Here is a 9,677-nt window from a genome sequence, read left to right as displayed (position 1 = left end):
ATGGGGCTGTTGGATCTTGGGCATCTTAACAAACCTCTGAGCCTCAGTTTTCCTTTGCGAGCATGCCAGGTGGTCGTGAAGATCAGATGAGAGAGATGGAGAGCCTGGGCTTCCTTCACAGCAGCCCACAGGTGTGAAGGGCTCTATGGGGAGTGGGGTAAGGCGTGGGCGCACCATGGCCCCTGGTGCTAAACTCTGGCTGGAGGGGCAACGGTGAAAACTTGGGGGGAAATCTGACCTTTCATTCTGCCTAGGCTAAAGATTAAAGCTGAAAACAGCCCAGTGAAACCCTGTGCCTTGGGCTGCCTCCCACCCTTGGTGTGTGGGTGTGAGTGTGTCAGGGCACTTGGCAACGAGAGGCCACCCTTCTGGCTTGGGAAGACAGCCAGCCGTGGGAGTCCCTTGGGAAGGACTAAATGTCCCCTTAGTGACTGTTTGAATATACGGTGTCCTTTCTCAGTTTCCTTCGATGGTAAATTAAAATGCCAGAACTTTGGGAAGACCAGGGCAGGGTATGCTTGAGGATTTGAGAAACAGAAATCAGAGCACGGCCGAGGAAGGGCAGCTTGGCTGGGCGGAGGCCAAAGCTGTGTTGTGGTGCCCCCACAGCCTGTGGTGGGAGCCCGTGAGCCTGGTTACAGGGCCGTGCTGGCCTGTGGGGGCCAGGTTGGCCAGGGACTGGCAGCTCTGTCACAGTCACGCCTCGCCCTTTGCTGATGTTTCCCCCCTGCCTACAGTGGATGCTTTCCCTTTCCAGGCTAGTCCTAGGGCTCCCCCTTCTCAGGAGCCTGCCGAGGCCTTCACGGACACCGTGTCCATGGGCCCTGCCAGCAGGGGTCAGTGACTGCCAACCCTTGTGGACCTGGGAAGGGGTTGCCACGGGGCTCCCTGTGAAGCCCCACCCCCCTGGAGAGCCGTGGATTACCAGGATGAGGGGGAGGGGCTGGGCCTGTGACATGCCTGGAGGCTTGTTCCCGGCCCCTCTTGGCCGCACGCACCCTCATACGCCATACACACGCTGAGTCACGTGCCACCTCGTGGTCAGTTAGTTGTTCACATGCTTCGATGGCACACACCTTTGTTCGAAGCTCCCTCAGGGCCCACACAGCCTTTGATGCGACCTGTTTGCTGAAGTTATCACCCATCCAGATGCCCTCTGCCCCCCCCGAAGGTCGTCACCATTAGAAGTCACCCTCCAGCTCTGCAGTCACAGCACCTGCTGTCCTCTCCTTCAATGCCTCCGGCATCCTGAAGCTTGTCACATGCACGCACACTCCCTCACGCGGGGCAGGCACTCCACTGCCCACCCCGCACTGTTGGCACTTGACCTCGAACCCTCTGTTGTGAGTACGAGGGCCATGCTCCAGGCTCGCGAGAGCTAGAGGCGCCTCTTCTTCCCCTTGTGCAGCCCCTGGGGAGTTCCTCCTGCTCTGGCCTCCTCTGACCTGCTTCCTCTCCGGCTGGCGCCAGAACGTGTCTGTCCTCACAGATCACAGGCCGACGCCGCAACAGCAGGGTCCCAGCTGGTCCCAGATGGCCCGAGGAAGACAGGGTCCCACATGAACAGCTGGACAAGACAAGAGGGTGCCCGGGGGGGCTCAAGCTGACACCCTTCAGTGATTTTTCTGCTAAAAGGCTACCCCAGGTCCTGAAGGAATCAAGCACACAAACTGGAGGTCACTCGGCATTTCGGCTTGCTGGCAACCGTCTTCCATTTCGTGGTTTCCATCTCTCAGAGCTGAGTGGTGCCGGCCAGAGCCACCCCAGCAAGGAAGTGACACCGTGGATTGGGTTACAAAGTCTCGTGTCAAGCGTTCCAGTGTTCTTCTGCTCTTTCTGGCTTCGTCAGGAAAACATTTCCCGGATTGTTGTGGTTATGGCGTTGCTTTGTTTTTGTTTCGGTTTGTTTTGCAGTTTTGTGTTGTGGCTTTGTCATCCAGGCAGCTTCCTGGGAGGCATATTTCTGTGAGTTAAAATTTCGCTGAAATAACCCCCCGGTTCTTCGTCACAGCGCTTCTTCATGCGTGATGCAGTTTGGGGATCACAGCCGGCTGCATCTGCCGGCCTCGGCCTCTGGCTGCGTGGCCCCGGGAGAGGGGAGGCCCGGGGCTGCTCAGCTTGCTGGGCTGCTCCATCACCCCACCGGGTCGGTGGGCCAGGGGTCAGGGTGCCTCCCCTCCCCACGGGGCTGGAGCTCTCTTTCCGGGGTGAAGGCGCCGCGGTCTGTGGCAAAGGCGACTTGCCTTCCGATCAGCTTCTCTCTTGGGCAGCAGGAGGTGGTCAGGACAGCTGCTCCGTGGAGCCACTGGGGGTACAGGCCCCTTCTCTCCTGCAGCCCCCCCATCCCTGGGCTATATACAGCCCTTCTCCACGTGCTCCACAGAGCGAGCCGTTCCCTTCCCAGGCAGCAGAACGTTGAAGACACAGACCGGGGACCGTGCAATCCAGAGCCAATCATACCTGCAATGCTCCCACCGCAAGGGAGGCTGGGCACGATACCCACCCCCCACCCACATCCCTGTGGCAGTAAGCTCTTCCCAGTAGCATTCCCGATGGCTCCCTGCTGCCCCAGCTGCCGCCCTCCTGTAGGTTCCCTCAGACCTGCTTGGCCTGAGCACAGGGATGTTGGGTGTGCAGGGGGTCGGTGTCCCCAAGCAGCCTTCAAGCTATGTCTGCTGGAAGCTGGGGGGTAAATACTGCAGCTTGTGCCCCTCAGGTGGGATAACACTGAGGCGTGCCCTATAGAGGTCTCCCCTGGGATTCAGCCCCAGGTGCCCAAAGTGGTGGCCAGCTCGAGAGTACACCCTTTGCTTCCTTTCCCCTCCCCACATCTCTGGGGGACTCCCCAGAATCTCCCTCCCATTGAAATTACTTGCATCCGTATTTTTATCTCCAGGGGAACCCATGATTCTGTTGCAGACTTGCTGCTTTTATTTCACTGGTCCCTAAATAATAGACAAGTAGATTCATTTGTGTCCTTTAGTGTTGCAGTGCTACAGTGACCATCCCTGCGTACATCCTGTGATTGCAGGATACATCCCTAGAAGACAGAGCCACACCCTGATCACACCGTTCACCGTGCCTGGTTCTCAGGAGGCTGCAAGCACCTGCTGATGTAAGTTTTACTGTCGCTGTGCTCAGGGCACGAGGACAGTCGGGGATCAGGCCGGCCACACTTAAGTGCCGGCGGCATGCCCCAGGTCTAGGCCGCCGTGATATGCTACTTCATGCCTCGGCTGTCAGACATTCAGGGGTTGCCCATTTCCCTGTGAGGGCGTTTGCGATGCATGCTTCCTGGAGGGTTGGTTTTCTTCTTTGAGGGCATCGTGTGCATAGAAACACTGAGGACACAGCAGGACCAACAGTTAGCTCTTCGTTCCCTAAATGTTCTTTAGAAGCCCCTACAGGGGAGAAACTACTGGAGACCATGCACATTTTAGGACTCGCTCTGGCTGGGTGACTGGTATGAGCTTTTTCTACGTACAGGACTGGTTCTGCCCTGTGTCCTGGAAGAGCCCTGCCTGCCCTCCCCGCCTACTTCCTAAACTCGGGGGCCACAGCGAGAGTAGCGCACAAGGGGAGCCAGGGGAGCTTCTTTCTGTAAGCTGCTCCGGAAAGACAGGCTGGGGCTGGCTGGCATGCAGGGGCCCTCTGGCCAGGGACACCTCCCTGGGAACAACGTGCGCCTGGGACAGGGCAGCAATGCTCAGAGCAGCTGCGTCCACAACAGCAAAAACTGGAAAGCAAGTGTCTGTCGGAAAGAGGAGGGACAAGGCATGCAGTATTATCCGTGATAACTAAAAGATGAAATGAGCCCTGTGCACCATCACGTGACTCGTAGCAACTTGCTGCTGAGGCAAAAAAAAAGTTGCATGGAGCGTAATACCATCCTGTATGGCTAATAAAGAAAGAGAGAAGCATGCAGTGTATTGTTTTTGAGGTACTAGTTTTAGAAGGAGAGGAGGGAGCTGTGGTGGAGGGGGAGGTGGCGGGGGCGGCTGGAAAAACGGCTCGTGGCAGACGGACACATCGGCCACGTGTGTCACCGCACCACTACGCTGCATCACAGGCACACGGGGCAGTATTTTGCGCGTGTCAAGTAGGACATAGCGGAAACATTGCAGGAAAAGTCCTGAGACTTACACAGTCCAAATGGAAATCAGCCTGCCTCTGACCCCAATGGGAGGGGACCCCGGGGTCTCTGCTTCCTTCTACCACCAGGCCAGTGCTGCCCGGTGCACGGTACACCGGGCTTGCCTCTCACCTGGGCCTGGATAGATGGAGGCCCAGGGTGCGCCCCATGGCAGTCCTCTACGCCCTTCCCCCAGGCCCCAAACACCCCAGGAGCACACAGCAGGACTGACTTCTGCCTGCTGCAGGCTGGGAACCACCATCCCATCCCGCCCCAGGGCTTGGGGAGGGCCTCTTTTCAATTCTCACTCCACATGGGACTCATTCTACCTTCTTTCCAGAACAATAGGGCCACTTGCCCACCTAGCTCAGTGCAGCCACCGTAGTCATCTTCAGGGCCCCGCACCCTTCTGTCCTAGCGAGAGGGCTATAGTTAGTGTCCCCGCGTTTATTTATCCTCCCAAGGACTCCAAGATGACCTTCTGTCCCTCTGTCTGTAGAAGAGAGTGGGGGAAACCCTTGTGTCTCCTGCAGGCACCCTCCTGCAGGCTGCTGCTATCCCGAAGCAGTTACAGCAGTGTCCGACTTTACTCCATCCCACTTCTCTTCGAAGACTGTGTAAAACACCAGCAACGCGGTATTAGGTTCATGTATTAGAATTTCAGAAAATAGCAGGCCTGTCCCCAGGCCCCAGTTCTTCTACCCAGAGGTACTGACTGTTACCTACACACACAGGCGCACGCACACACACGCACGCGCACACGCACACACGCACGCACACGCACACGCACACTGTTTCCTAACGCACACAGATGGGAGCATGACGACACACTGCTGTTGTGCTTTAAAAAAATCGGAATATGCTTTGTAGATTGCTCCAGACCAGTGTATAAAGATCTGGCTCTTCATTTCAGTGGCTGCCTGGCAGTGCAGGGTACGTCGGCGAGCAGCCCCTGGCAGTGGGTATACAGGTGGTCTCTGAGCCTTTGCTGTGGCGCTGTCGTGAACACGTTGTCCAGATATCTTTATTTACACGTGTGAGTGCATCCTTGGGATCAGTTCTGGGAAATGACGCTCCTACTCTCTCTAAACCTCACACCAACCCCTCGAGATCAAACATCACCTCATTTAATGGAGGAGAAAATGGACGCTGGGAAGGCAAAATGCTCAGACCAAGCGGAAATAGGATATGAACCTGCGAAGTTCATTCACGTGGCGTGGGCTCTGAGGAGGTGAAGAGCCCCGCAGGGCAGCTCCCCTCCCTAGAGTTCACCTCTGTCCAGAAGGGAGTGCTCTGTGCCTGGAGCGCCAGGGACGGGTGGCCGAGAGGGAGGCTGCGTGGAGCCCGGCTCTAGGAGAGGCCCCTGGAGGGGTGGGCAGTGGGGGCGCCTCGGCCGGGGAAGCGGCGACACAGTAGCTTGAATTCCCAAAGTTGGCTCAGGGGAGGCGGTGGCAGCGGAGGGCACAAGCAGGACGGTGACGTAAAATCTGGGGCCCCAAGCCTAGAAAAACCACACAGAAGCCCACGGGTCCGGAGACGTTGGCTGGGGCCACGACCAAGACTCTGCTCCCAGCCCAGACTTGCCCTGGGACCCCACTCCCCGATGTCCACATCAGACCCCCAACAGGGTTCTGTGCCTCTGACACGGCCCGGACTTGGGGCACCAGGCCTGCGCAGACAGTGAGTGAGGGCCATCCTCGTGCCTGCCAGTCGCTGGATGGCCACCAGCAGGCGAACCAGCATTGTATGGCCACTCCCCCTGTGAGGGCACCGCTCTTCTCGTAGTCGGTGTTTTCCAACAGCTACATCAGGTCTGGGCATGCCACTCTCCTGCTCCCCAGACTTCAGTGTCTCCCCATTCCCCCTCAGACAAATGTGGGCATTTAGCATTCTCCCCAGCTCGTCTCCTAACCATTCTGAAAACCAGCACTTCAAATTCCCTAAGCGAGACATTATTCTGTCCCACCCCAGGACATTGGCACTTGCCTCCCACTGTCTGGAGTATTTCCTCCTACAGGGTTCCCTGCTTCTCACCTGGGCCCCCATGCCCTCTCCTATCCTCTCTCCCCATCCACTCTCCTCCCTACTCTGGCATCTGCTGACTGTGGCCCTCCAGTCCGACCCTCCCCTTCTGGTTAATTCCCCAACAGAGGGCTGGTGGGAGGTCGGAGGGTAGGCGATGAGGTGGGAGAGCTCCCCCCCCCCCCCCCCGCTCCCCACTAGTTCGAGGCCGCACAGTCACAGCCCCCTCCCTTGGCCCCTGCCCACCTCCCCCATGAAGGGGAGGGGTCGGCTCCCCACTGGTGCTGGGCCCTGGTGGACTGAGAAGTGCACTGCCCCCTGAGCTCCCTGACACACCTGCTGACGGCTTCAGTCTGTCCTCCAGGTCTCTGCTCCCTGTCACCCTCCAGGAGAGCTCGTCCCATGGCAGTCCCCCTGGGGCAGGCCCCAGCACTGAGGGTCGGCCCATGCGTGCGGTCTGACTGGTCCCCCACAGGACACCGGGCTTGAAGCTGATCCCATTCTGCAGAAGCCGAGACCCACGAACATCCGTGCTCTCAAACGCCAGCCTCTGCAGCTCGGCACCCCATTCAGACATTTGGACCAAATCCACAGCTGAATGAGGGCGGGAACGTGAGACCCGCGACAAAAGTCAGGGCCAGTGTGGGCAGGGAGTAGGCATGCAGCTGTGTTCATGTGTGTGTGTGTGTGTGTGTGTGCCCGCGCACACACGTGTGAGTGTTTATGTTGCCTCTCCGCGTATCAGGTTGGGATTTTGCGGGCGTCTCTGTGGGCTGCCAGGGCTGATCCGCAGAGCGGTGAGCCGTGGGCAGGGCCAGTCGGAAACACACCGGCCCTAGAGTTGGAGGGAGGGCTGAGGCAGACACAGTGGAGCTGGGGTCCTTGGGAGGTGGGGTGGGTGCCCCCTCACCAACTGGTCATGGAAGCCCTTCGTTCTGTCACAGCTGGTGTGTGCCTGCCAGCCCAGGGACAGCCTGGATCCAAGTCTAGGTTTAGGGCGAGTATGTGAAATGTTCATGCGTGTGGGTCTTTCCGAGGGTGTCTTGGTGTTTCGGTGTGTGTGTGCCCGTGTTCGGGGGGTGCATTTGTGAGTACACGGTCAGTCTAGAAGTGTCTGGTGCGAGGGTCCCCGTCAGTGCCTCCATCCTCACAGCAGGCTGCAAGGAGACCAGAAACTTGCTGGCTCTTCTGTTTTGCCTCTGCCGTGTGGAAGGATAGCGGCTAAGCTGCCCCCTCAGGCCTGTTTCCCTGCGTGTGGACAGGGCCCTCTCCAGGTGAGGCTGGCGCTGTCCGCAAAAGGGTCCTGTGCAGCCTCTCCCACAAACTGCCTTGCTGTGGGAGGGACCGCTGGACTTCAGTGTCTCCTTTCTGGGCCTCGGTTTCCTCAGCTTGGAAGTGGAGCCCTGGGAGAGTCACGTGAGTGTCTGTGGGCAGACCTGGGGTGGACGGCCAGCAGCTTGAGTGTGGTCGGTGGGCGGCAGCAGCTGTCAGCATCCTGGGCCTATGACTTACCCTCTGACTGGAATGGACCGAGTTGGTACCAAGGTCTTCTGCAGCGGCAGCTGATCCCTCAGTGAGGTGGTCGTCTTCGTGACCTCCCAGGGCTTCAGGAACTCTGCAGTGGGTTCCGTCAGCCAAGAGAACCTGCAATGGACACTTGGTATCTTTAGGGAGCCTGCAGCCACCAGCCGTATGAGTAGCTCTCGCTCATCTGGAACTTTCTACTTGCCAGGCATCGTTCTAAGTGCTTTATCAACATTAACCTGTATGTCAACTCACAACCATTTATAGATGAGGAAATTAAGGCACAGAGAGGTCAAGTGACTTGCCCAAGGTCACACAGCTAGGAAGCCTTCCAAAGTTGCTACATTTTTCTTTCAGGACCCATCAGTGCATTGATGGTGGGATCCAGGACACAGCCTGGGCACATAGAACATTTAGTAACTGCCACTGGCTGAGGCCCCAGATCTGCCCAGTCTGGGGGTCTCTACTGGTTCCCGAATACCTTAAGGCTTTACAAACTACACTCCACCCCAGTCTGATCCCATCACGTCTTTGGCAGGGGCAGGTGTTCAAGAATGTATTCCTCCTTTGGCAGGTGGTTCCTGTGAGGCCAAGGGCTCAGAGGGAAACAGCCGGCTAAGGCTCCGGGATGGCCCCAGCATTCCCGGGCACCTGTCTAGAGGTCCTCAGCTCAGACTGGGATTGAAGAGGATGAACCCCAGACTGTCACAGAACTGCTCAGGGAACTCCCTGTGGATAAGAAGCCTCATCCCAGGTCCACTCTATACACCGCTGGAATGCACTTTGACATGGCCTGGGCGGGGGCAGGACTTGGCCGTAGGGGTCTCAGGGTCTAGTACCTGTACGGAAACTTCCTGGCAAATTTTTCCTGGGCCTTGTTTCTATTCTTCTTATACTGCGGGCCCTTCTTGGGGTCCTTCGAGTCCATCATGGAAGGAGGTTTAAGCTGTGGCACACTTTTCACCCACGGCTGGAAAGCAAGAGGAGGCCCATCAGAGGAGGGGATGGTGGTGGGAGGAGCCAGCTGGACCGGGACCAGGCACTCAGCTTCCCCTTGAGCCCTCGAAGGGGACAGAGCACCTGCCGGCCTCCCAGGGCTGAGTGAAGGCTGGGTCGTGCTGGCCCTTCACCCATGTCCGGCCTCACCACACTGCACCAGTTACGCACGTTCTCATGTGTGAGTGTGTGTGTGTGGGGGGGTGGGTGTGCAATTTTATGTGTACAGCTTTGTGTAACCACCACTTGGGATGGTTCTCAACTGAACAGCCCATCCCAAACTCTGGCAGCCACGAATTTGGGCTCGTCTCTCTACTGATGTGATTTTGCAAGTGTTATAACACTGGAACCACCCAGAAGGTATCTTTTAGAACCTGGCTTCTTCCTCTCAGCATCATTCCCTCAGGACCAGCCCAGCTGTGCGTATCCGCGGGTGGTTCTTTTTCAGTGCTGAGGAGTATTCCGTGGGATGGCTGTGCCGTGCTTTGTTCAATCCTCAACTGGTGAAGGACGTCTGGGTAGTTCCTGGTGTGGGGCTATTACCAATAAAGCTGCTATGAATATTCATGTACAAGTTCATGCAGGAAGTCTTTGTTTCTCTCGAATATGTAAGGGTGCCATTGCTGTGGCTTATGGTAAGTCCGTAAGCTTTAAGACGAGCCGCCAAACGACCTTCCAGAGCAGCTGCGCCATTTTCCGTGCCCACCAGCATCAACGAGTGACTGTCTTTCTAAAGCACCTGGTGCAGATGCAGGTAGGTGAGGGCGGAGAACAGCAGGGGTTAAGACCTCGCTGCTGATGTTTCCTTTGCCATCAAATCGTGCAACCCTTGCCCACCAATGGCTGTCCTAATATATCTTCACCGTGGTCTAAACAGCCAGTGTGCTGTGCACATGTGACCTCAGAGCCCGTTGTGACAGTGCCAGCCTCCTGCCAGAAATGCCAGCAGCCCTGCTTGTGGCCTGGCCCCTCAGACCCCCAGGAAGTCTTCCTGATCTTCCAT

At 57.5% G+C, this 9,677-nt stretch overlaps 1 protein-coding gene and 1 long non-coding RNA gene across 2 annotated transcripts; one reads left to right on the top strand and one right to left on the bottom strand.

Moving 5' to 3' along the window:
* Positions 1-1,453: 1,453 nt before the first annotated feature.
* Positions 1,454-3,865, top strand: LOC113256577 (uncharacterized). Its single transcript, XR_003316729.4, has 3 exons — positions 1,454-1,965; positions 2,984-3,115; positions 3,487-3,865. It is a non-coding gene; the product is annotated as an uncharacterized LOC113256577 (long non-coding RNA).
* Positions 3,866-5,482: 1,617 nt separating this feature from the next.
* CUNH3orf22 (chromosome unknown C3orf22 homolog) lies at positions 5,483-8,644 on the bottom strand. The gene is made up of 3 exons (XM_026501539.2): positions 8,518-8,644; positions 7,667-7,798; positions 5,483-5,633 (listed from the first exon to the last, which is right to left on the bottom strand). The coding sequence occupies exons 1-3, from the start codon at positions 8,607-8,609 to the stop codon at positions 5,483-5,485; spliced, it is 375 nt and encodes a 124-aa protein (XP_026357324.1). The 5' UTR covers positions 8,610-8,644.
* Between the last annotated feature and the right edge of the window lie 1,033 nt (positions 8,645-9,677).

Source organism: Ursus arctos, unplaced genomic scaffold (genome assembly GCF_023065955.2).
Source record: "Ursus arctos isolate Adak ecotype North America unplaced genomic scaffold, UrsArc2.0 scaffold_14, whole genome shotgun sequence".
Lineage (NCBI taxonomy): Eukaryota > Metazoa > Chordata > Mammalia > Carnivora > Ursidae > Ursus > Ursus arctos.
The sequence above is the reverse complement of the archived record's forward strand: the minus strand, read 5'-3'. Positions and strand labels throughout refer to the sequence as shown.